We start from the raw sequence: 26870 nt of genomic DNA on the forward strand, positions 1-26870 counted from the left end.
TTTCAGTTGAGACAGGGAACCTTGATGCCACTGCACAAGGTAATGGTGATATGTCACCTGGAAAAATGTGGAAAACCATGATCACTGATGTTCTGGAAATCAAATGAGAACAAGTAAGACAGAAGTTGTGGAGATAGCAGGAAATTAGTAAATTAGTAGGCAAGAGACACTAGAAGAGCTTAACTTGTTTAGCTTAGCAAAGGCAGGAGAAAAAAGAAAGAGAAAAACATCAAGAAGCATGAAGAAAAGAAAAATAGAACACATTCTCAATGACAGTACAAGCTCTGAAGTTAAAAACTGTCTACAAATACAGATACACAGAAATTAGGAGAAAATTTCTATCAGGAAGTGAGTTTCTAGAGCAATAACCCAACCAATATTACAGATGCAGAAAGGGGAAAAGAGCCCACTGATTTTTAAGATACAATTTGATTCATTTAATTAAGAAAGGGATCACATTATGTAGCTCTTGTCAAGAAAAAGGCGGGGAGGGGGAGGATGGGGGGAAGGCATAAAATTGTAGGCTGGATTTTATGACCCTGGAGACTTAGTCTGGTCCTCCATTCCCCTGTTTCAGGTCCCACAGGTTGCAAATATAAGAAATAAAAGTAGATTTCTTAAATACTTTCTATCATATAGGCAGGGTTAGACTAATTATAAAGTGCAACTCAAAAAGCAAGCAAAATACTATGATTAACTTTATACTCATTTAAGCTGGTTGCCACAGATCTCTGAAACCTGTTTTCTAATACAGTATAGATTAACACTTCAATAGGGGGAAGGGATGAAATTACAGTTCAGGTTCCCCATGTCTGAGGTTGGTCATTTCCATGTCTGTTCTCTATCTATTCTAACTACTAAACCACTTTTGCTTTGAATGGTGTCTTTTTTAATGGTGGTTGTTTGCATTCTTGGTCGCCTGGAAGGCCTCAGTTGAAAATGTTTTCTGTGGGATAAATATCCCCAAAGCTAGCTACCAGACTCATGTTCCTAATTCATCACAAGCAGAATGAAGAAACATGATACAGAAACAGGCCAAAAATTTTCTGCCATTGGTTTGTACGTTGGTATTGACAAGTCAAAAAAGTTTCGTGCACTATTTTACCTAAAATGATCATCTATTAAAGTCTTTACCTAGAATTTTAGTCATTTGTGTGTTCCATCACAGATATGCTCTAATGTAGGAATATAACAATGAGGTTAGTCCTGGTCACCTTAGAATCCTCGTGCTGCTTTATAAATCCTTATAATGCCCGTGCTGTGCTGCCAGCTCCCGTGGTGTTTCATGATATTTAGGGCTAATCATCAAACCCCATATCCTTAAGCCATATGATTTCTTGAAAACCCTGTCTGCAGGGTTAGAAATCTGGCTTAGAAACGTGACTCAAGTTTTTTGTAACAGCTCATTACACAAAAAGCAATAAAAAATAAAATTAGAATGTGTGTATATTTATTAGGTTACTTATTTTTAACTAATTACTTCCTCCTGATTTTGGAAGGGTAGGTGCCTGACTCAGGCACAATTAATGGTTAGAGCTGTTGCAATACTGTCATTCCTTATTTACTTAGAGTCAGAGACCATGAATACTAGCTTTCAACCTTTAGAATATTAAAATTGATTATTAAAATTGATAAACTAGATAAGGGTCCTTAGGGTAAAATTAGCAACATGGAAGCCAAAATATTTTTATCAGTGTCATTTTTATACAAAATTGTCTAGGTGCCCTCCCTCACCAAACTTTGTTTTCTTGGGAGTAATCCATACAGAAACTCATATCCCAAGTGTGCTATTTTAAACTGGATGCTGTATATTGGTCTACACTTCACATAACAATCTTCTTTATGACCAAAGGGGGATAAATACGGAACGTGGAACAGTGACTGCCTTAGAAACATCAGATTTCTGGCTACAGTGAAATAAATCCAAGTGTAGACCAAGCATACACTGCTATGAGGATTAGGAAAAGCATAAATGAACCCACATTTTATGACAGCCAACTCTCTTCTGGTAATTGGATTCATTTGTTGTGTTCTACTTTCAGCAGGACAGCCAGCACTCCCCTTTTCCACTCACCTCACACAGCATTTGGGGGTGTGCTTGGGCAGTAATATTTCTTTCAGTAAAAACTGTTAGCAAAGTTACCAGGAAAAAAGTACTTTGACTCCTTTGCCAAAAGTTCAGAATGCAGTCTAACACCATAATGTGGTTATTATATGTCTGGAAAAAATATAAATTGAGTTTTGTTTGAAGACACATAGCAGCTTATGAAAAAACAGAAGGAGGAAGCAATTGTCAAGGACAATTGCACATCTTGCTTTGCCAGTGTGTGAGGTTTTGAAAGCTATTCAATCTGCTTTCTGATTTTGGTACTGAATGTGTTTGCTCTTCTGAAAAAAATGCCATAAATGGCAGCAACCCACTGTAATAGTCAATAGTGGAGAAAAATGCCAGCTTTTGTACCACTCACTCATGCAATCATGCATACTACAGAAAATTATATCCATGTTTTTTCCCATAAAGAGATATTCATCAGTTGCAACAATTCTAATTAATCAAAAATAAAACTATAGTGTCATATATAAAATGAGAGTTTTCTTTTGATCTCACTCTGCCAAAGGAAAACTGGGATCCCTAACAATTAGATCTTTATGCAATACTATGCATGTTTAGAAAAAAAGGGAAGAAACTATCACATGAACTATATGTCTCTCCACAGGCCATGGAAAGGCACATCTGCACTTCAGGGCTTTCTGCAGGGTTACTGCTGCTGGCAGATGCTAACAGGCTTGATTTTTAGCAAGAAGGCACACAAAAGTCCTTTGTAGTGTCTCAGACCCAAACTCCTTAGAAACACTGGGTGCAACTGTTCATAAAGAATACCCAGCTCTCTTCTGACTATTTACATATAAACACACACACTATGGAGTCGTATACACATATACTAACTAACACCCTGATCAAACATAACCAAGCTGCAGTGGCCTAACAAGTTGTCAGCTGCCAGCCTATTAAGCCTTTTTCCTGAGACTTGGGATAAACTGAGCAGATGTCCAAGATGCATGAAGGACTTCAGCTTTTTTCTATGTCGTAGCTCAGCCTTGTTCCACCATGCCCTGTATCTCTGCACACACATATTTGTCAGACATTAGTTGCCATTCTTGTCTTTGCTTGTTCAGCTGAAGAGAAAAGCCAGGCAACATCTTCCTAATAATTACTGGGTTCAGTCAGCAAGATAGGAACTGAGATCTCAACCTGTATTCAGCTGTCAATAAAGAAGATACATAAATCTATACATTGCTTTCAGGGGCACTTTTAAGTCCATGGGTTCACAAATGTTCTTCTTTCTTTCCTCATCCTTCTCAAACTCTGACTTCTCCAGTCAGTGTTTGTGAGCGAACATATATCACACAACAAAGTTATTTAAAACCAAGTTACCCCTCTTGATAAATAATTCACAATTCAGGATGATAAGGAAGAAAAATCTTATCTTTCACCAAAGCCAGACAAAGACCAGGAATAAAAACTCATATCAGGAAGGCAATCTGCTAATAACCTTGTCAAGGCTGGCTTTTCTCAGAAGAAAGGATAAAATGAAGCCTCTTTAATGAAACAAACAAATAAAAAAAAAAAAAAAAGAGAGAGAGAAAAAGACAAAGAAAAATCCCCCCAAAACCCCAATTCAAAGTAAAACAAATAAATTCCCACTTGTGAAGAGGTCAAGAGCAATAAAATATATGCACTGATTGTAGTGCTATTCCTATTGGAAAATTTTGGCTTGTGTCCTTCAAGACCATGAGCAATGCTTCCAAAAAAGACTGAGCCCTTTCAAAGATTTTTTAATAATTTTACATAGGTTCTTTGTGGTGTGGTCAGCCAAGATAGGCAAATGAAAAACCTAAAATCTATCATAACACTTATATAGCTGTTGAGACATTCATCTATCTCGTACTTGAGACCTGGACTCTAGGAAATAAATCCAAATATTACCTTGGTTTCCAGTGACTTTCCCCTTTAAAAGACAGAAAGATGACCAACAACTAAGCATCTGAGGTACAGATAGTTTAAGTAGGCAGTATTCATTCTAAACAACTGAGTGTCATGTGGGCATGTCTGACTGAAGGATTTCCATTTGTATTGCTGCCATATTAAGCTACTAGCTGGCAGACTGCTAAGACAATTGTTTGCACTTTATGGACCATGGCCATGGCTATATCTTGTGGCATTCAAATTTTTTGACAGGAAATACAGCTTTGCCATTATTTTCAGGCTACTTTTCAACTAATTAATATATCATAGATAAACTACATTATCAAAAACATTGTTTGCTAAGATGCACAGAGAAGAAAATTAGGCATGCTTGATGTAAAAATATTTTTTTCAATCCTACTTATTCTCTTTTTTTTTTTTTTTTTAACTCTTATTTATTCTTTTGGGGGGGGATAATCTTGTCCATCTTTTCAATAGCTCATTCACTGTAAAATAACTCCAGGCAAAAGCCTATTGAAATGTCTAATATGAACCAGAACAGCTTTGACCAGTTCTGATACTGGTTACACTCTAGCTGGCTAAGAAAACATAGCTCAAAAATATGAAGAGTTCTTACTGCACAAGAAACATTATTAGAACCATATTTTCCTTAGCAGAAAAATGAAAATAGGCAGCAGATGTAAAGAAAAAAGAAAATCCAAAGCTTTGGTAAATCTCTCAGATATGATTATGTTCAGCAATTTGCCACCTTAGTGTAACTGGATATACATAAGATGAATATCAGTCCTAAACATCTCACAGTGGGAAAACTAACTTGATATGATTTCAGGGAAGTGGGGAGTTGCTTCTCACAGCAAAGTCCACGTACACACATTTGCCTTCTCTCAGGCCACAGAATCTTCAAAACACTTTATTCTTAATAAAAAATGAATGTTAGCAGTCTGGTATTTATGACAACTTCATAGTACTGCTAAGCTTGTGCTGGGACCAAAAAACCCAAATTTCTATAAAGAAAACAGATCGTAGTTTCAACTTCTCTATAAGTTTATTACTATCAATTTCAGTAGTTATCTGCTACATTGCCATACTTATACAACTATAGCGTTTGAAATGAAAAGGCATTTATTCTACAGATCATTGTTCTAGGTCTAAGTGAGAATAAATTGAGTTAACCCAGTTTAGCTGAAGAGTAGTAAACATATCTGCGTTAATTATGGGAAAAGGAAATCATACCTGTTGTTTTAGAGTTTGGATGAGGATATTATGTAGTTCTAATTTAGTATAATCATTTTATACACTTTCTAGTCGTTAATAGCATTGAGGAGAAAACAGATTTGCATTTTCAAAGCATAGTTTGGAACCTTTCCAGGAACAGTGTTGATATAGTTTGCACCTCATATGATGCATATAGCTGTGCTCTGGATGAAAGATGAGAAAATCCAATCACCATGGTGATGGTAAAGGAGGGCAATATGGAAGAGAGGAGGTGGAACAGTGAAGCCGGACAGCACTGAGATAACTAACAAACCCAGAGAAACATACAGGGTTACATGAAGACAGAAATATAGATTAATGTTGAGTAAAGAATATTTTGATCTTGAACTGTGAGAAGAGCTGCTATAAGAACAGTTAGAAAGGAATCAAATTGACCCATGAAATATTAATCTGGGGTAAATGAAAAAATAACAAGCAACAATCATATTCACAGAAGTTACAGTTTGCAGATGCAAAAACAGACTCATAAAAGACTTTCTTTATAAGGCTGATAATTTCACAAATTCCCACTAGTAAGAACTCAGTTTTCAAACTACAGATTCTTTCTCGGAAAGATTTTTAGAAGTAGAGCTTGGGTTTTGGCCTATTATTTTCTAACAAATAGAAATTTCCTCCTTGGAATAGGTCTCATTAAATCTTAATTGTTTTTACCAGCTTTTTGGTTTCCATGCCAGATAACTCAAGTATGAACGAAGGCAGCTGAGAAAATTGATTATTTGGATTTGTAAGTTATCTTGGTAGTGAATAAAAACAGTGGCAAAATCTGTACTGGTCTTAATTACACACATGCTTGAAAGATGAAATAATAGCCAAATTTTCCAAGCTGTCACCAAGAAAACAGTTATTTTTCACAAGATAGAAATTGGACATTTTGCTGGTTTTAAACAGGTTGGAGAAACTCAGACAGTAGGAAAAAACAAAAGTATTAAAGAAACTAAGCTAGGCAGAACCTGTCCCTCTACCCACATAAATCCTCTTCTACTACAGATCTGTGTCCAGCAGCGAGAGGAGCAATAGCAGACCCATGCCTATTGGGTTATATGAAACCCAATAGTCATTCATCAAGAGGCTGCTTTTTCAAGTGTGGTTCAGTCACTGCTAAAATCTCTCAGTGCTAGAGAGATGTGCAAACACTGGATCAGGTATGGTGGGTGCAGCATGGTTTGAAAACACAGATGTGCCCCTCCTGGAAAACCTTCAAATCAATTAGAATTCAGAGTAATTTCTCAGTTTTTCTCTGCTTTAGCATACTAAGGGAATGAATGGCCATTCTTCTCTTCCATAGTCTTTACCCCACTGATGTATGTCTTGGACCCTTAAAAGAAGATACTTAAAAGATTTAATGCATTACAGGAGCCTTGAACTCTTCTGAAGACAGAAACATTGCACTCTGTCGTAATGAAAAAAACAGCTTGTGCTTTCAGGTTATTTTGCTGTTTTATCAAATTTCATCCTATAAGATATTTCTCTGCGCATCATCAGCATTGCATCTTAATAAGGACTAAATTAATTTTTAAGGCACCTGAGAGTCTCCCATTCAAATGAGTTGTCCATGATGTCTAAGCTTCCTAGATCACACATACTCAGCTCAGAATGGACAAAACAAACTCAGAATATACTTTTCCTAAATAATTCATGCAGTTCTGCCATGTCAGCTCTTACTGGCTTTTAAAAGAAAACAACAGTGCTGCTTATAGAAATTGCTTTCTTCTTTCCTACAGAGGAAAAAAGCTGTGAATAAAGCAGGATAAATAAGAAGGGGTAGAAGAGGCACCAGGCAGATTTCTGTTAAATACATTCTGTGTTAAACACAGAAAATAATGTTTCTGTTTCTTGTAGTGGTTATTTAGTGACAGATAAAAACATTTAATTTGCATAATGAAGAGACTGACATATTACCTTTTGATGCATCCAGGGAGATATAATTAGCTGAGAATCCCTCAGATGCAATGCTGTAATCGGTCACGAAGTACAACATCATCATGTTGCCACCACTAGTGAGAGATGGTGGAATTGATCTTCCACAGTATCTGCAGCAAAAAGATGCCCCAAACTGAATGGCCATACTTTACCAAGTGTCTGTATTACTGGAAGAGGATTCAGCTTTCCCGAGAAGTTTTAACAGTTACACTTACACCAGTATTTCCTTTGGATGATACAGATCCCAGCCATATACCCTGTATCATGGGACTAAATAGCACACTACATGTACAAGAGTACAAATCTCACTTGTGGGGCAAAGTCAGGGAAGAAACTGTTCATCACATTGTCAGATTCTTACTGAAATTATTCTGTGCTGTACCTACAATGTATTCTGTTCTTTTGCAGGAGTCAGAGTGGCTAGCCAAAGACTAAGGTTGCAAAATGCTCTCCATTATGAGAGTAATTTTCTCCTTATTTTCCAAAATACTGCCACGTCAGCCAACTACTTTACAGTCTGTAGCTGCAGCTGGATACTGTTTCCAAGAAGTTCAGACGTTCCTGAATTATAGGGTGGCAAGGAAACCCTGTGTATGCCCCAACTGGAGAAGGGGAAAAAAAGAAAAAATTCCTCCCTAAAATAAAATCACATATCAGGAGAAAGTGAAAGAAAAATCTTATAAAATACAGATTTTGGTTTAGTTTTTGCTGAGATCCAAATGAACAATCTTTAACTAATCTTTCTTTCACTTCTGCAACTGTTTCAAATCATGCTTTTTCTGGGAACAGATATATTAATGGTTTTGAACTTATTTCACATAAATCAAAATGTCAATGGACAATGAAACCTGCCCTTAAAAAAGCTGTCCTTCTGACACAAGTTATTTTCTCCCATTATAATACTTATTAAATGTGCTTCTCATCCCATAGTCAAAGGAAGCAAGCTGACTTTACTATCCTAAGCAGAGAAATTGCTGCTATTGGTTATGTAATGCAGAGAAATTAATCTATACACAAAATTTAAGGAAACAAATTGGATGTTGAGAGCAACAGAACAGTGCTAACTACATTCAGCTAATGGACATATTCACCTTCCCAATTTTTGCACAGTGCTGTTGTCATATATTTCAAGATAATCCTTTCTGCAGCTATAATCAAATGCCAAGTTAAATGAAGTGAATGTCAGGCGGATGAGGTAGCCGGGTTGAACATTGATAATCCAGGTACAGTTAATACCATGTGGGTAGATAGCTGGATGGCCAGGACTTGTAATGATTCCTTCCGCTCCAGTGAGAGTCTCTCCACATACTGCAGAGATTTAAAACATTAGGTTAAATGATATGTTTATAAATTAAGTTAGGCACTTCAAAAATTGGTTACCTTTCTTCCTGAAATTTCACTGTCTTTTTTTCCTCCATGCATACCACACAGTAACAGATTCAGAATTTATCTCCCATTACATCATCATAAAACTTGATGGTCAGGTGTTTTCAGTGCACAGGAAAATTTGGAAAGTCCCAGTGCTTTACACAGAAAACAAAAAAAAATCCTTACCTGTATCTAATGGCCAGTACTCAGCTCTGAAGCCAAGGTTGGTAAGAGAGGAAGCTCTGAATTTGATATAGAGATTGTTCCGTGTAGATTGCACTCTAGATGGTACATTTGTACCACAGTATTTCTCCAAAAGAAGAGAGTCTGTGCTGTTGCCATCTCTGACCTGAAGAACATTGTATTCAAAATATTCCACACAAATTTCTATGATATTAAAGTTTTAAGCATAAATGAATTCATAAGAACCATATAAAAGAGCTACTTACTTAGTAAGTCAAACCCTACCTTTTTCAGCATGGTTTCTACTACAGGCACATACAAAGCAACTTTATGACTGCCAGAGAAGCACTCTCCCACCCAAAGCATGTCAGGTGGAGAAAAGCTGAGATCTTACACCCTCAACACTAAGCAGCACATAAACCTCCAAAACTAGGTCTGTCTATTTAAGACACCTGATACTCATCTCTAACTATCATAATGGTCATATCATCTTTGGAGAACGAAGAAAAGGTTTGATATCCCATTATGAACCTGGAAAAGCTTTGGTAGAGATGAGTATAAGAAGAAACATACACATAAGCAACTATCTAATATTCTTAGTGTATATGTGTATTATTCTTTACCTCAATGTAGTCTGAGTCACAAGTGGTTGTATTTTGAATATCAAAGTCGATAAAGTTAAGAATCACCACTTCACTAGCCAGCTGGGAGATGATCCACTCACAGGTCTTTGGGTAAGGAGACATCCTGGGGTAGTAAGGTGAATGGATTGCACCTTCTCCAGACAAGGAGCCTCCACAGGCTGCCAAGAAACACCAAGAATCAGTACTTGTAATGAGTGGTTTCAAGGAATGAATGAATAATGTGATCTATCAAATATCACTATGAAATTAGAAGGAGAAAAACACCCATAAAACCGTGTCTTTTTACAGCATCTACTACAGATCATTCAAGTGGTATTAAGAATGTATTTAAAAGAATATAGCATAAGCAAAGTATAGCATAAACATGTATATACAGGAGACCAATCTAATGGTGCCATAAAAACTAATGGATTTGACTCATTTGTTTCACAGACAGATTTATTGGTGATTAAGAACTAAAAGATAGGAAAAATGAAATCAGAAAGATTTAGGCAGAATTATAGCTATATCATCTTTTGTATTTTAGCAGTAAGAGATTTTTCATTAATAGAAGCAATGAAGGGTGTGTTTCCAAGCATACGAGGAGTGCCTACAACAGACCTACTGCAGACATCATTTTAGCACTTCTAAAAGTAGCAATAAATAAATAAATTGGCTCTATTTTTTTCTTTATTTCTCTTGAAGTTTGTCTTAAACACATTATATAGATAATATAGCACAGAAATGACTGAAGGTGTCCAAATTACAGATCAGTTCACTGTGCAAGTCACCAGTTCCTCTTACCAACTTGATAAATGGCCCTGAAGCTAGCCCTTTGCACAGAAGCATCAGACTTGAACTTGATCCAGAGACTGTTGCTGGTGGAAGTGATTGGAGACATGATGGCACTATGACAGAATTTGCTAATAAGGGGAGACATCTCACTGTCACCATCTCGAACCTAGTCATCGAAAAGAAAAAAAAAAAAAAGTCAGATCATAAAAGCATTGGGATCTGATATCCAGATAAAATTATAACCTCACAAGAGCTGCTAAATAACAAAAGGAGTAACTATTTTACTTATAAATAAAAGGGGCAGAGTCATCACAGTAATTGGCACAAGCACATGATATATGAAAGCTCAAAGGAAGGACTGGATGATCAGCACAGAAGACACACACACATGCTATTGTCACAGGAAATTAGGATGAAACAGAACTTCTTAGCTTTAGTAAAATTTGGGCCTGTGCTTCCAAAGGTGACATCTTTAGTATGAAAGAGACAAGTAAGGAGCTCACCAGTGATAGCTATGAAATTTTTGCCAACACTAGAATCTGCTGGGGAAAAAAGGGGGTATTTGTGATTTTCTTGCTCTGGCCATAAAGCTTCTAGTAATTTTTCAGTGGCATTTCTCCAGAAAAAGCACATGTCTCACCACACCCATACATCAGTGCAGCCAGACAGATCACTACCAGGAGATGCAACTCTGAGCCCCTAAAGCAGTAAAGAAGTATATTGATGTCTTTCCATTACTTTATCTGAAGGGTTCAATGAATGATAATGAAGCTTATGAAGGACTCACTTTCAGCTTTTCCCTTCTGCATTGCGGCTCTACTGACCTCAAACAATTTGCTAGTCAAAGAAGAAATGTATCTTATGTGTTCTCCCCAAAGTTGATTATAAATCCTGATTATCGATAAGACTAGAAAGGAAAGAAGTATTTGCACCTCTGAACTTCAGGCTCTGAACCCACAATCTGTGGGCAAGAATAGGTGCATCCAAGAGACCAGAGAGAGCACTGGTATAGCCAACAACCTCTGAAGTCCTTCTGAGGTGCCCAAGAGGGCAGCCAACAAGCTGAAGTCCAAAAAACAGTTCCCCTGCTATTTGCCCAGACAAAAAAAAAAGAAAATTTTCTCCCAAAGATTCTCCTAAAAAGAAAACAGCTCTTTTCTGCTGTAGAAGTGGTGATGGCTCATGTAGCTGGAGCTGCTTTTAAATGCACTTATATGCTGTCAACCCCCAAAAATCATTCCACTGAAATCATTGGCAAAGCCAGGGGCATCCAGCTCTCAGCACCTCTTCTATCCTCCTCAGCTGTATTCCTCCATGGACTGGGAGAGAAGGCAGGGGACCCTTGTTGGTGCCCTGATGAGCAGGCAGTGGCTGGCCTGTTTGCCCAGCTTTGGCAATCTCCAGCTGATGAGATGGCTTTTTGACTAATGGATATTTTAAATTTCCCTGGGACTTGAGTTTAAGGTGACAGAATAATTCTTGATTTACAGCAGAGCAACTGAGACCAGAATTCATGCCGGAATATTTAGAAAATCTTTGGACAACAGTGAAAGTTTCCAGAAGTATAGTTCACAGGAGTTTACATTTTTTCTTGAGCTGATTCTCCTTACATTTTTGATTTATAAAGCCCAAGGAGTAGTGATAAAAATAACAGGTTCTCTAAACCATATGAGTAACGTCTCCTATTGCCAGTTAGAAGGATGGCAAGGAGAAGGAGCTGCCTTGGCTAACACCTGATGTCTGCAGCACCATGTCACAGTCTTTCTTAAGAAGTTTTATTGCCTCTAGTTTCTTATTGCAGATCCCTGGTCTCAAGCTGTTTCTTCCTCAGTGAGAGACTAAACATCCCCCCCTGAGCAAGAGCCTATGATCTGGCCCCTGTGGAAACTCTGCAGGTTTCCTGGTATCGCCAGGGATAGGAATAATCTGAGCCTTTTCAAAGTGACAAAACAATTGTTAGAGAGTGACTTTTCAAGTAACTTAAACACCCAAAAGCTATCTCCCTAGCTGAACTTCATTATAAAACCCAGTGAGACAGTATTTTAGAAAAGTGTATGTGGAAAATCAGGCCTTGATAAAAGAGCACAACGCTTTAGTTGCACCGACTGTCCCAGTCAGAAAATGTCAGTCCTGTTTCTCTGCTCTGGGCTGAGTCACTGAGTGAGAGGTCAGGAAGAAGAGGAGGACAGAAACACAGGGAAACTGAATGGCTTGTGACTGATCAGCAAACAGCGAGGTAAATGCCTTGCTGAACTAATACAAACTGATCGTGTTCAACAGAAATGGTTTTGTTTCTCTGCTGCTGTGAATTTAGCTGCTGTTCTGCCAGCAATTAGGCAAGAGGAGTACCAGGCCAAACAAACAAAAGCTGTCTGTTTTCATTAAACACACTTCCCCTCTCATTTCAGAAATTAATTACACTTCATTCCAACCAAAGTCTCTGAATTAGAGGAGGAGGGACGGAACGATGTCAGCACAATAACATCTTTAAAAAACAGATTAACTGCACGGAGTTCACAGAGGCCTATTCCTTGCTTGGTCAAGAAGAGATTAAATACAAATCCAAACCTGCGCTGCCACTTAACTGCATAGCTGACAGCGCAGGACCCAGCTCTGTGCAGGGACCACAGGGCTTGCTCCTACCTGCTTTGCCCATGGCAGCACTTTTGCTAATCAACTGGGTGTCTGTGCCCAGTTTTACTTCTGTTTACCTCTATGTGGTACAGCCACACTTTTGTACAGACAGCAGTACCCCGCAGCCATTCCATGTAGGATGAGATATTTATGACTGCATGGAGACATACAGGCGGGGTACGACAGCAGACACCTTGAGACATGGTGAGTCAGGGTGCAGCACAGAGGAGAACAGGGACAGGGTGACAGAAGGGGCATAGGCCACCGACATCAAGAACTTGTCAGGCCCTGAGGGCACCACCAGGACTCACTGGCCCAGCCCTGCCTCTGCTGGGACCCCTGCACCCCGCCTATTACCCCATGTCAGTCCCCCAGGGCCATGAGTCCCCTCCCTGGTGACAATGCAGCAGGGCCGATCTCCAGCTCCCCACAGCCCTGCCTTGCCCAGCCATGGGCTCTGCTGAGCCAGGCTCAGCCACATGCCCATGGCCTGGCCTGGCCTTGTCCATCCCCATCCCCAGGGAGGTGCCCGATGCTGGGGCTGCCCTGCTCCCTGGCCAGGGCAGTGGGACAGGCCCTGGCTGTGAGGCCCTGCTCTGCCCCTCCGGGGAGCCCCCATGGCCCCCGGGAGCCCCTGGCCTGCAAGCACCATGCCAAACCTCACCCACGGTCAAAGAACTGCAGACCTGGAGCTGGACAAAACTGGGTTTAGGGATAACAAAGAAAATGAAGAAATGGTACCTAGCATAGTTAAAAGGCACCCTATAGTAGTAAATTCAGATGCAACATGAAGCTGCAAAACAGTGAAGAGAGAACTAGGTGCAAAAGCAAACAGAAAAATCACCTCAAGTGGATTCTAGTTGGTATCAACATCAATATTGTATTATTATTATATTTTCCATATAGAAACTCTCTGACCACACTATTATTTTTTCTGGAGTAATTAAATAGAGACTAATAACAATTCTTGGGTTAGGCTTGTAAGATTCCAGTTATGCTAATAATAAACTCCTGGTTTTACATATGTATATATGCACATAAGTATGTATAGATAAATATATATATGGTGTGCTTCTTTTTTGTGCCAAAATGAGATTTTTCCATATAACACCATGACTCCAGAAAATGCTGCATAGAGGCTATGGTATTATTTCTATTTTTCTTGCTTTTGATGTGCATTTATCAAAAGTCCAAACTCCACCTTAATCACGTAGTCAATTAAGAATTAGTGTTAAACTGGACGTATTTTCTTGTTCTCTTATCTTTGCTTCATTCCAAATGTACAGTTCTGCTCTTTTGGCCACTGTGACTTTTGGACCCTAATAAATTGGTATACTTAGTCCTTTGATTAACAACTATTTCTGCAGTGGCCTTGAGACAGAAATTATGTGGCATGGTTTTGTACACACATGTAATCAACCTTTCATATCAACTGCTTAAGAGAAATCACCTCTATATAATTCAACGAACAGCCAGTGTGACTTGTGAGCTCCATATGGGTGAAGTTGAGGTATATTTTTTCATCCTCCGGCTGTCTGATAACATAGATACATTGTTGGTTGTTGATATAAGGGTTAGGCCAGAAAGGGGACATGATAACCCCCTCACTATCCGTATAATTTCCTCCACAACTTGGATCTGCTGTATTAAGAAAAAAATACATTAGTTGAGATACTCACAAGTATGGTAACTCAGTTTAGGCTGCCTCTGTACAATGGCAGCAAATCAGAGGTTTCTGTATTATTAAATAGCAAGTGTTAATTATGTCCATTCATATGCTATATCTCAGGAATGACACAGACCAACCTTTAATGCTGAATTTTACTTACCAGGAGATGTTGTATAGAGGATGTGGAAGCCTTTATCAGTAACTAAGTCATCAGAGTGAAAGTGAATCCATGCATACGGACCAGTGGTTTGGAGTGGGGGTGGAGATCCAGTGCTACAGTATTTACCAAGGAAAGGATCTTGTGGAATAAGACCATCTCGAATCTAGACAGAATGACAGAACAGCATTTAGGAATATTAGATGAGTGCCAACTATGAACAACACTCTTTAAGTTATCTTGGGGGCCCCCGGAGATGTTGCAGATGGTGGGTGAAAGAAAAGCTCGTAGGAAGTTTACTACAAACACACAGGAACAAAGAAACAGACTCTCAAAATTTTTGTGAAACGGAAAGAAAGTATCAGGAGATCTACTGTTGAACTGTTTTCCTGAAATCATGTTCTGCATTGCACAGTTTTGGAGAACATGCTATTCCAAACCATTTTTCATTTCCATTTTGGGTATTGGCGACTTCTATAACCACTACTTTGCACTTGAGAAAAAACCTCACACATCAAGTCATGGACTGTATTGTAATATGAATCTATTACACTTAGATCCCTTTCCTTAATAGTTTTTCTTGGGCTGATTAATTCTCTGTGGGTTGACATTTGACAAGGCATTTGAAGACTAAACTTTGGAAGAAATTGAAAGCTTCCCACCAGGTATTTGGCCTGAATCCCATCCTATTTAGTTGCAAGCCTTCCACTGACTTCAGTGGAGCAGAATCTCATCCTCTTTCTGATATACTGCCTGTATCTGACTGTGCATTGATGGCTGAAATAAGTAAGTATAAATAAGCATTTCAAGCCAAGATTTAATTTTCAAATAGTCCCCTTCTGTATGTACAAGTTTTGAAATACCTTGTTTTGCAATAACATAGCCATAAAATGGTGTCATAATCCACAATTAAATTTTACCTCTAAATGGTCATAACTGCAATTTTCATGGTGTTCTAGGCTTAGTGTGCCAAAAGCAAATGTGATGAGGAGGCCAGGACTGGTTGAGATGGTCCAGAAACAGTCTCTGTTTACAGGATAGTTACCAGGGTATCCTGGAGAGCTTATCGAGCCGTAAGTACCTGTCAGCTCACCACCACATTCTAACAGAAAAGAAACATGTAAGAACAGAGTCTTTAGCACTACATATTAGGTCAGAAGATGAATTCTCCTGTAGTGTCAAAACTAGGTACTACTTTGGGATACAGAATAAATTCAAAAACAAAGACCAAGCCAAGCAAACCAACAAGTTACTTCTTCCTTTAAATTTTGCATTTAATTCTGCAATTCAATTATAAAAGCAGAACTCCAAATATTTCCTGATTCGCACAGTAAAAGATTCTTTCCTAGTTACAATGCAAATAACTTTAGGAGAACGATCAGAAGCACTGTGTTTTGGATTGGATTTACAAAATTAATCTGAATTTCTATACTTTATAACTAGTTTCCATGCACAAAAAATTCATTTTTTTAAAAAGTGTGAATTACAGGGAAGGTTTTATATACCTGTAATAAAAAAACCCATCCCTCTCAGCATAACTGTTAGGAGTGGTAGGGTTAACTTGTGTGTTATACCTAAGGAACAGCTAGTTCAGTCATATCTATATCCCTCTCCCTATTTGCTTTTTTTTTCCAAAAAAAAATATGTTTTCACTTTTCAGTATCTATATTCCATTCATCAGCTAGTAATTATCTATTTAATAACGTCAATTTAAAAAAAATCACATTAAAAGTATTTCAATAAATGTTTCTGGAAATAAAGAAACCATTTGCCCCCTGAATTTTCTATACTTTTTATACTTTATGGTTCTTTCAAGACACAACCCAATGCACCATTTTATTTCTAGACAATACACAGAACACTGAAGTGAGCCTGACATTGCACAACATGCTTTGGGGTTTATCTATAGAAATGCATTGCCAGGCCTCCTGGAAGAATCACACACATGGCGTTACCAAAAATTCAGGAAGAAATGTGCAACAAATCATACCAAAAAGCTCGCAAATAAATTAAATCAAATTCCCAACAATCTATCATGCTTGGAAAGCATGGTTCAATCTTCTTTAGCCTCTTGCAAGTTGTCAGTGCCAAAAGAGGGTAACTTGCCTCCTCAAAGTACTAGATACTTCTGTGAGAAAAGAGAGCTAATCAGAAGAACAGCATCTCTTTGGGGGATTCCTTACAGGACGTATAAAGGAGCCTTAAAAACCAGCAGAAGGTTATTCATGCAGAGGCCCAGAGTTGGAGTTTAAATATTTTTAAATTACACGTCTGCATTTTAGCTTCACTCCCTAGTAAAATACTGTCCTACTGCTCCTAATGTTTCCTAATCAAAGGAAATAAGTCATTCATTTTGCTTCAGAGCCATAAAGATGCTAAATTACTTGACATTTCATCAAACTTACCAGGATCCCGAGATTCCCACTGAACAGTAAAACCTCCAGTTGTAGTGGTATGGTTTGAGTAGAACCAAAAATACAGGGAGTTGTGGGAACTGAAAAGCTCTGCAGGAGGTGAGGAGCCACAGTATTTTCCCAGCATGTGCACTGATGCTGAAGGCCCATCATGGATTTGAAGGAAGTCAGTGTTACACTCATTACTTGCTTCCAGTTGGAAGAATGGGAAAATAATACGCAGAATCTAACAGAAAGTAACAAAACAAGAAATCTCTTTTTTTTTCCATCTGATGAGACACTGTTTATGCAGTAACTCTGTATAGAGCAGATACATGTGTTCATGCGACCGTGAGAATCTACGAACTTTGGAGCCATTATGTCATTTCCTGAAAAGTTCCAGGATTGAAGCAGCTATTACAGAATCTTAAAGGTCAAAAGGAAAGAGAGAAGATAGATATGAAAGAATTTGGACAGGGAACTTGTCTAGAAAGAGCATTATTTCTATAAACTAGTAACTGAGATAATTTGCCCGTGTCTGTATTTATGTATGTGAAATATATATATGCATACATTTTAAGACCTGTGAAAGACTCAAAATACAGCATAAAATACTTTATTCCAGGTTTCCCATGGCAGTTTTCTCATCAGATAATTAACATTTCTCATCCCTGCGATGGTTGAAAGTATTGTCATGGGAGTTAAAAAATGAAATTATCTTTTTTGCCCATATAAAATCAGGTCTCAGAAGCCCACTCTAGATACTATAGTGACAGCTATAGAGCTTCATGTATGTTCAGATGCCTCACGAATGTGCCTTAATATAGTTCTGCTGAAGGCAGTAGTGGCTCTCAGGCTTAAAGCTGAGGATCTGCCACATATATATAATGCTGTATAAACCACCAGAAACCACTTGTTTATAAAAATACTTAATTCATTCAATGAAATGTCAAAATTAGATCAAATACTTAAATTCCAAATAAGAAGTCCCATGCTAAAGCGTGAACTAACATATTTAGTAGTTGTTATTTATAGCACAAGTGGAATTGTTAGTCGCAGATCAGAACCAGGACATACATTTGAGTGCAACATTTAAAAAACCTAATCCTTAAAAAAAAAAATCACATGCTATTACACAAATCCACTGACAATATGAATTCAACATTCTGCTTTTCTGGTGCTCAGGAATCACAAACGTGAAATTGTTCGGGGGTCACGTAGCTCACAAACCAACCGTGGAGCCCATCAGAGCAGAGCTTTTCTCATGCAGCTATTCACAGATCACATGCTAAAGCAAGTAAAACAGGCATCTTCTCTAGCTGGTGATAGGTGAATAAATTCTATCCCTCAGCTGCATAGTAAAAGCCTTGAAAAAGTCGCCCAGGCAAATTCTTAGGCTAAGGAGCCTGAAGGCTTGTAAGGTTCCAAAACATTCTTTTTAAAAAAATATTTGTTCTGAGGGGATTGGGTCACTACATCGGAATATGTAGCATGAAGATGGTCACGTTTGTTCTGATGATCTGAAGGGTCCTGCAGAGTGAGGGTTTCTTTAACCTGAACTCTATTTTACCTTGTTGGGATTAGTTTGAATAACCCAAACACAGCTGACCCCTCTGTTGTACCACTGGCTGTTTGGGTTGTTAGGGTAACTGAAAGTCCCCCTGGAGCCTGAGAGATATCCTCCACAAACTGCAGAAAGAGAGAGAAAATTAAATAGATTGATTTGTACTATCACTATACAGACTTAAAACCTAAATTACTTGCATAGCTTTGGCTTCCTAAACATTTAAAACGTGTGAAAGATACTTCTCTGAAAGACTCTTCAGGATTCCCTCTACAGTGCATCACAAAAAATAAGCAAAATTACTCCCTGAGAGAAAAGTAGTTCCTGGAAAAAGAAAAGAGATTTTCAGCTGGAATATGTGAACAGTGCCAAGAGATGTTGATTCTGTCTCAGGAAAATGTCCATCAACTAGTTTGTTTTCAGAAGGCTGCCTCCAGAATGAATCTTTAGACTTTTCACCTACAGGAGATGACATTTTGAAGATAACACAATATAAAATTGCCTTTCTCAGTAGTGGTACATCATAGAAATTATCCTTCGATTTTTTTATTGTCCCATTTATTATTTTTGGTCAGATTTCTGCACCTGATAATACCTCTCCTGATATACTGTGGTCTGTTCTCTTACTGAGCCGTTCAATGAACGGGAGCTGTGAACTGGGAATCCTAAACACCTACAAAAGAATATGCCCATAAAGCACCCAAAATACAGTGCACCTATAGCTACAGCGTGCAACAAAAGCAGCTGTAGTTTAACATCAAACTGATGCTAAAAAAATATTCTGTTCTCAACAAACTGAAATTATTTTGTTTCAAGGAGTAGTAAAAAGAATACAATTTTGTTTGAAGTGTCCATCTAAAACATCTCACCATTTGTCAAGCAGATTCAGAATTACCATGTCATAAAATGTATTATTTTTCCCTTGATTAAGAACTAAACCAAAAGTTGATGGATAAATACTGGGTTTTTTATCCCTTCTATTATGAATGATTAAAAATAATTTTTGTTACAAGTTTATTATTAACACATTACTGGTTAGATATTTAAGGAAAATGGGAAAGAGTCTGAAGTAGCTCTAAAACAGAGCAGATTTCATAGGGGCTCAGTGAAAGTTTTACATTCCGTATTCTGTGAGAGTTAATCTGCTTTCTTCACAGCAACCTGCAATAAATACAAGACATCTGACAGATGGTTGCCACAGGACACTCACTGGAATGCTATCCTGACCTTGTTTAATTAAAATTAATGGAAAAAAATCCCAAACAAACAGAAAAGTGATATTAAGAAAAAATGTTAAAGGCAGAACCTTGCAGTTACTCTAAAACTCTGAGTCCCCCATTTTCATGAATAACATTTCTTTCATTAAAATTCTGTTTGAAAACCTTTTCTGGCTTTTCATCTTGACTAAAATTGTCAGGACCTCTCAGCTTCATGACAAATGAAAGAGTACGCACAAAAGAGAAACATTAATATATTCTCTTGTAAATCCATTCTCCTTATATCAATCCTCTTTCTGAACCAGCTTACCAGAACACTTTCTCGGGAACGGAGATCTGATTTTAGGATGTCTGCCACCTAGTCAAGGCCAGTGAGTTGGCAGATCAACTTCACTGTTATGCTCCTGCTAAACAAAGCAGCTATAAACAAAACTCATGGAAAATTGAATTCCAGGGATTTTGGATTGGGACCTGTAATCCACCAAGAAGAGGTCTGGGTTTCTTCCATCATAACTTGGTTCTTTCTCACATATTAATTATATACACCAAGGATCTACTCGCCAAAGCCTGGTGCCCCATCTCTCCTGGGGCAGAGGTCCTGTCCGTACCTTGCTGAGCAGTCTGGCACTGTGGTCCTGTCCAGGCACTGGTGCACTCACAGGAGTAGCTGTTGACCCCATCAGTGCAGCTCCCTCCATTCTGGCATGGATTGCTAATGCATTCATCAATGTTCTCCGTGCAATTAGGGCCTGTCCAGCCTGCATTACACAGGCAGAAATATCCAGAGATCGTTGCCTACAGGTATAAGCAAATGTGATAAACTTAGTGAGCATGGGTCACCTAAAGGAATCAATGTATCTGGCAGAAAGACTGATATTTACACTTATTTTATGTGGAGATATCACAGCAAAGAAATAAAACCTTCACAATTTAATGACCTTGATGGTCACTGGTGAATACCAAAATAAATCTAAAGCCTGATTACATTATCTATCTCTTTGCTTTTTCTATTAAGTTATTTCTTTGCAGGGCTCTTTCAAATTACTTTTTAGAAAGTCAGAATCTGTACTCATTTACCCATTCAGAAAACTGCTTGGCTTTAAAATGATCACCCTAGAAACAAGTCAAACATATTATCTAAACCTTATAAATAGCAAATCAAGATAACAGAGGTTTATTTCTCTCAAGCCTGTTCTCTGGGAAGTCTGCATTGCAGTTACGTGGGCTGTTAACTTTCATTTTCACCCCAAGAGATGCTAAATGGGAACAATTTCATTGCCTTCTCTGCATTATTCCTTATATTGCTTTTCCATGTCTTTTGTCTCAACCTTTACTACTTCTCCTTATAATAAAGTCTTTCCATATCTCTATTTTAATTTTATATGCCCCCTTTCCTTGTATTTCTTGTTTTATAGACATGATTTTTGCAGATAAAGCAGAACATGGTATTCCAAGGTACGTGCTAATAATACTATCTTTGGTGACAGACAATCACTGGGCTACAGTCTCTATTTCCTTTTGCATTCTCTGTTCATGTTCTCTGGGTCCTGAAGAGAGATTTTCAGTATGATGGAAAAGGATTTTGCCGTGTCTTTAGGGCTCCAAATGCTTCTTTTGGAAGTAGAAATGCAGATCTTTTCCGATCTGCATTTCCTGATATGTAATTCATCTGTCATTACACTGGCCAAATACAGCTCTGCTGTTCTGCTATTTTATTAGATGCTTTTATAGTCCCAAGTATCTGACTGTGTTATTATCTTTATGTAGTAGTTGTAGACATGTTTGCCTATGGTCGTATGTTATTTAGGGGAAAATGTCATATCTTTTAATAGATTGACTAAAATAAATAGTTTCTAAATAGTCAGAAAAAGTAGATTAACTCTGGGCACAAAAGGCCCCTAACTGAAAAGACAGAAGGTACCTACAGAAGAGAGAGCAAGGAATGCTGGTAAGGGGTTGAGTGGAGGTGAGGGGATCATCTCCTTTAACACAGAAAATGGGAAAAGGGAAAGGTAACATATCATAGAAATATTTACTTTGGAAAAGACCCTTAAGATCATCGAATCCAACTGTTAACCTAATACTATCAAGTCCATATTTTATTTCCCCCCTGCCTCCCAGGATCATCAAAAGGAGGATATCCACAGACCAATGTGGACAAATGGGATCAGTTTCTACTGAAACAACAGATTTATGACTTCTGAACATTAAAATCATCATCATCAATATCCTCCACAACAGAATTATCAAAACTCCAGGTCTGCAGCATGGACTTCCCATAGCACACCTCACTGAGGAAGCCAAAAGGCCTTCACAGGGTCCATATGCACAAACTAAATGGTCACTGTGCATGAGAATGAATTCACACCACCAATCAGTAAAGGTCCAAAACACTTGGCTACCAGCAAGAGCACAACAAATTCCCAGGAAGCACCCTTTCCTTATACATATAAACAGCCTGAGACTCCAGGGAGGCTCTCAGTCATCATCAGTCTAGGAACACACAGTCTGAAGGACAGCAGAGGTGCTGGTTTTGCTATCATGGGTAATTCCTCCATGATCCAAGGTGATAAATTACTTCTCTGTCCCACCAGGGACAGCCATTCATCAGTTCTCCCCCACCAGCACCAGCATCGCATCACTAGCCTGGGGTACCAGCTACAACCTCTCAGGTTATTAGTACCAAGATTGCTGCCTCTAAATTCAGACACAAAGAAATGGCTCGTGTGCCCTGAAACTCACTTTGTTTCTCCCAGGTATACCTGTTAATTGCCCACTCCCCACTGACCTTGCCTCATTACCTCTAGTATGTCTGCACTCAGCTTTCAGTCTCCCCAGGCTCCCTGTTGTACTGGTTATAATGACATAATGTTGTCACTAACTGCAAGGAGCCCAGCACTTACCAAGCACTGCCCATTTGCACAAGGGTTTTGCAGCTGACAGGTATCACTGAGAGGAGAGCATCCACTCGGCCCATATCCACTTCCAGTGTACCCAGATGCGCAGGAACAAAAAGGCATTAGCCCTTAGGAGATGAGACAAAATACACAAAATAATTCAGTCCTTGTTACAATAATACCAATGACAGTAAAGGTCCTTGACATTTTGAAGCAGAACCTTTATCTAATTCTATTATTTGATCTTTTGATACCTTCCCTGGTCAGTGTCCAGTTTGACCATGGTAAGATCCCTAGTATTGGGTACCTGAGTCTCCAAGGTCACCTTCATGGGAAACAGTGGAAGTAGTCAAAGGGTATTTATGGAAAAAGGAAGCTGAAATTGGAAAACTGCATCAAAGAGAAATGATTAAGATCTCCACATTTTTATGATTAAATCTGATCTTTGGTGGAGCCTAAATCTATTTCTGTCAGTGTCTGTGGAAAGGCCTGCTGGCTTTAGCTTACTTTAGCTGGTAAATTCCTTTGGGCGAGGCAAAATTGATTGCGGAGAAGTGGCTGCAATCTAAATAAGTTGCTACAGAGTGGATTCAGCCTAACCATTCCCTTCATGAGATTCAAACTGGTATTACTTACAGTCCTTGAGAGGGCATCATACCTGGAGCTGAGGTACAGGTAGCTGAAGGATGGCAACCTCCATTATTTATTGAGCAGATATCAACCTGGGTACATGTTTGTCCATCTCCCTCATAACCTGTTCAGAGGTAAATCTCACTCTGTAACAAACTATGTTCTCTGAGAAACAACAGCAAATCAATCATCTGGTGAGAAAAAGACTAATTTATGGTATAAAATCATACTCTTCTGAAGTTAAAAAGGAAAAGTTGAGACAACCATTGAAATAAAACCTGGCATGTTTTATTGCAGCTCCTACATTGCAGGGACAGATTCTGATTGTAACTAAATCCTTCCATGATTTTAGAAAAAAGGTATATTAGTGCTAGTCAAATACAGGGGAGGTCAGTGAGGCCACAGAAGCTTGGCTCTCTCAGCCACCATGTGCTGCCCCTCCCTACATGTCTGCACCCAGCCAACTTCAAGCACCTCCAGGCTTCCTGCTGCATGCCAGAGCTGCCCTGGGCTCTCAAACACAACATCAAGCTCCTCTCGGGAGGCTCAGCAGGATCAAAGCACTGCAGCATAACTCTGCACAGCCAGAGCTGAGGTTCACTACATCACACATCAAAACTTGTCTGAGGCCACGTTTCCAGCAAGTGATAGCCCTTCAGCACTCAGTAACTTAGAGTCTTCACTACCTACAGTCTATTGCCATTTAAATAGAAATTGAAAGGTCAGTTAGAAACACTTTTTCCTGCTAGTATTTCTAGTATTGATAGCATGCATTTCATAAAGCATTTTAAATCATAAACCACAAATTATAAAGATGTCATGACATCCACTGCTTGACCTGTACTGCAATGGAAACACTGCCTTCTTAGACAGCATTCAGAGCATGACAATTATCCAGGCTTTTTTTTAAGACAGACAATACAACTGATTTATGGCACGCAGGATACTCTTTCAGTTAACACAGACAATGAAATTACTATCATAATTATGCAATCCTTGTTTCCCATTAATGATCTTATAAAGGAAGTACTTTATCAAATCAAGGCTCTAACACTGAAAAGGGCTACTTAGTACAACAGAAGCACATTTCAGAGGGTCATCATTAGGGACACACTCTATCAAATGTTCATATACCAAATGTTCATCAAATGTTGAATATACCTGGACTCTGCATTCTATATTATGGTATTGCTTTGTGTATGATACTTTTGTATATAAAAAACAATCTTCAGCTTCTTAAGTCTACCATAAGCCAGGCTCAAATGTGTGGAATCTTCATCTTTTAAGCCTTTCCATAGTATTATCAACAAAAAAATCCATTTTACCTGGTGGACAGAGTCCACAGGAGAAAGATCCCATTGTATTGATACATTGAACCATTGGCGCTGTTGAGCAGCCTCCATTATTACTTTCACATTCATCAATGTCTTGGCAACTGTAGCCATTTCCTTGCCAGCCTAAAAAGAAGCACAGGAAAGACATGAAAATAGAAAAAGCCTGGCCTTTTCATTTTCTTCTTTGACCAGATCTTTTCACAAAGGAGAAAAATATGACTTTTGAATTTCATTTCATTAACACAGGAGAAGACCTGCCCTCTCATAACTGATTAAAATTAATACTGGTCTGCAAAATAGGTTACAAACACAACAGGGTGGAGATGTGTGTGCAAGAACAAATTTATTTTAACTGTATTCTGGATATTCCAAAATCAAACAGACTTTAACCTAAAGAGGAGGCAGTTCTGGTCTAGTGTATACATGTGCAATTTGCAGCAAAGCTTTATCATAACTCTGGTTAGATATTTCAAATACTCCTACACACACCACCTACCCAACTCAGGAAGAGGAATCATTGGTTATATGGCTTAAGGGGACTTTTAGATTTTTATATTGCCTTAGGGCAGTGAGCACAAGGATATGAAAACACCTCAGACCTATTACATGAAGGTAATAGGACACAATGGACATGAAGGTTCCTATGGACATGATGGTATATCAGACCTATTTAGATGCTCAGTTTAGTATGGGATAACTCACACGTTAGGCTCCACTGCACACATTACCTGGAGAAGACATAACCTGCAGGCATTTATTCTCTAGAATAGAGACCAAAGCATTTCATGGAGTTATTCTTATCTGGATCTTGTGTCTGTGCTTATGACATATGGGCAGTACTACCTACTGCCACTCCATCCCACCTGGGAACCATACCTGAGGGGCAGGGACCACAAGAGTAGGAGCCTGGTGTGTTGTGGCACTGCACGAGTGGATTCTGTGAACACGGATGATTAGGGAGGCTGCATTCATCTATATCAGCACTGCAGGCAGGGCTGCCAGGAGGGGACATCCAACCAGTGTCACAGGTACAGCGGTACTTGGGCTGCCACAACAAACATCACATTACAAATTTAAGACAGTTAGAACAGTCAAAAAAAGGGCAGGAGGAGTTCATTTTACAAAATACCTTTCAAACTATAGTGAGAAAGCTTTCAGAGCATTACATGGTTTGCACATTCTGTTTTATAGTTGCTTCAGTAATTTTCTCAGCCTATTTCTCCCTTTGAATTTACCTATTTGGATTATGGAAGCAACAGGCTTATTCATTATGTTCATAAAAGAAACCTGTAATTGACCCCAAAGCTCCCAAAGAAAACGAACAGCAATTATGAGCTGTACATAAGCATAATTAAAAGTCATCAAATTGCTTTGTAACCAAGGTAAACAGATCAGTATAGGCAAACTGAAATCAGCTTGGCTGTGTTCTTTTAAGCAAACTGGTAATGTGTGCAATGGGCAGCACTGACATTATATGGCAAATATACGTTTTCTTAGAGGAAAACAGTTTTCTCTCTAGTAAACTTTACCAATGGCCAGATTTCAGCATTTATCTAGTTTTGGTCCAATTAAAGCTAATGGGAGCTTTATTGTTGACTGTCACAGGAGCAGACACTGTTAAGCCAACACTGAACCCTTTTGAAACATTTTCTCCACAAAAAATAGGCAGAAAACAAGTGATGAGCTGTGAAAAGTTTTACAAATTAAGCAAAGAAATTATTTTACAGCGTAGCACAAAGAATATGTGGTGTGTCTGGAACAGTGCATGGGTGTATAGGAGTGTTAAGGAGCACAGGAGCACTTGGCAGGACCGTTTTGGAGGGCAGCTCTGAGTGGAAAAAGCCAACGCTGGCACGTTCCGTATGTCCCTTTGGAGTGAACACCCTGTACCCAGATTTTCTCCCAGAAAGAATGATCTTGCTTGCTCCAGAAGACCGCCCAAGTGTATGCCAGCAACTACCCAGTGCAGATGCTTGGAGAGCATCTGGAGTCAGAGACTGAGTTGAGCTGACCATGAGGAGCACCAAAGACGAGCAGCAGCCACCCCAGCCACTATGCAGCCCTGGTGGCTCCCAGGCCACTGACAATAATGTACCACAGGTATGCCTTTTCACAGAAAACCCAAGATGTGTTACGTTTGCCCTTCAAAATCATTTAAGTAATAAAATATTCTAGCAACTTAGAACTCCCCAAATAATGAACAGTAAGAATATTATGCTTCAG

At 38.7% G+C, this 26870-nt stretch overlaps 1 protein-coding gene across 1 annotated transcript in view; it reads right to left on the reverse strand.

Annotated features, from left to right (window-relative positions):
• The window catches only part of CUBN (cubilin), a 149032-nt gene that overhangs the window by 114622 nt on the left and 7540 nt on the right, over positions 1-26870 (reverse strand). The window contains exons 8-22 of the mRNA XM_026843524.1: positions 25524-25692; positions 24639-24770; positions 23342-23437; positions 22690-22811; positions 20395-20581; positions 18576-18694; positions 17018-17252; positions 15533-15714; positions 14616-14778; positions 14237-14427; positions 10162-10318; positions 9358-9536; positions 8738-8900; positions 8275-8491; positions 7163-7293 (exon numbers count right to left, since the gene is read on the reverse strand). Of these exons, the coding sequence (XP_026699325.1) occupies positions 7163-7293; positions 8275-8491; positions 8738-8900; positions 9358-9536; positions 10162-10318; positions 14237-14427; positions 14616-14778; positions 15533-15714; positions 17018-17252; positions 18576-18694; positions 20395-20581; positions 22690-22811; positions 23342-23437; positions 24639-24770; positions 25524-25692 (2443 nt within the window). The remainder of the gene's footprint in view (positions 1-7162; positions 7294-8274; positions 8492-8737; positions 8901-9357; positions 9537-10161; positions 10319-14236; positions 14428-14615; positions 14779-15532; positions 15715-17017; positions 17253-18575; positions 18695-20394; positions 20582-22689; positions 22812-23341; positions 23438-24638; positions 24771-25523; positions 25693-26870) is intronic.

The sequence above is a fragment of the Athene cunicularia genome, assembly GCF_003259725.1.
Source record: "Athene cunicularia isolate RWA chromosome 2 unlocalized genomic scaffold, athCun1 chr2_part1, whole genome shotgun sequence".
NCBI lineage: Eukaryota > Metazoa > Chordata > Aves > Strigiformes > Strigidae > Athene > Athene cunicularia.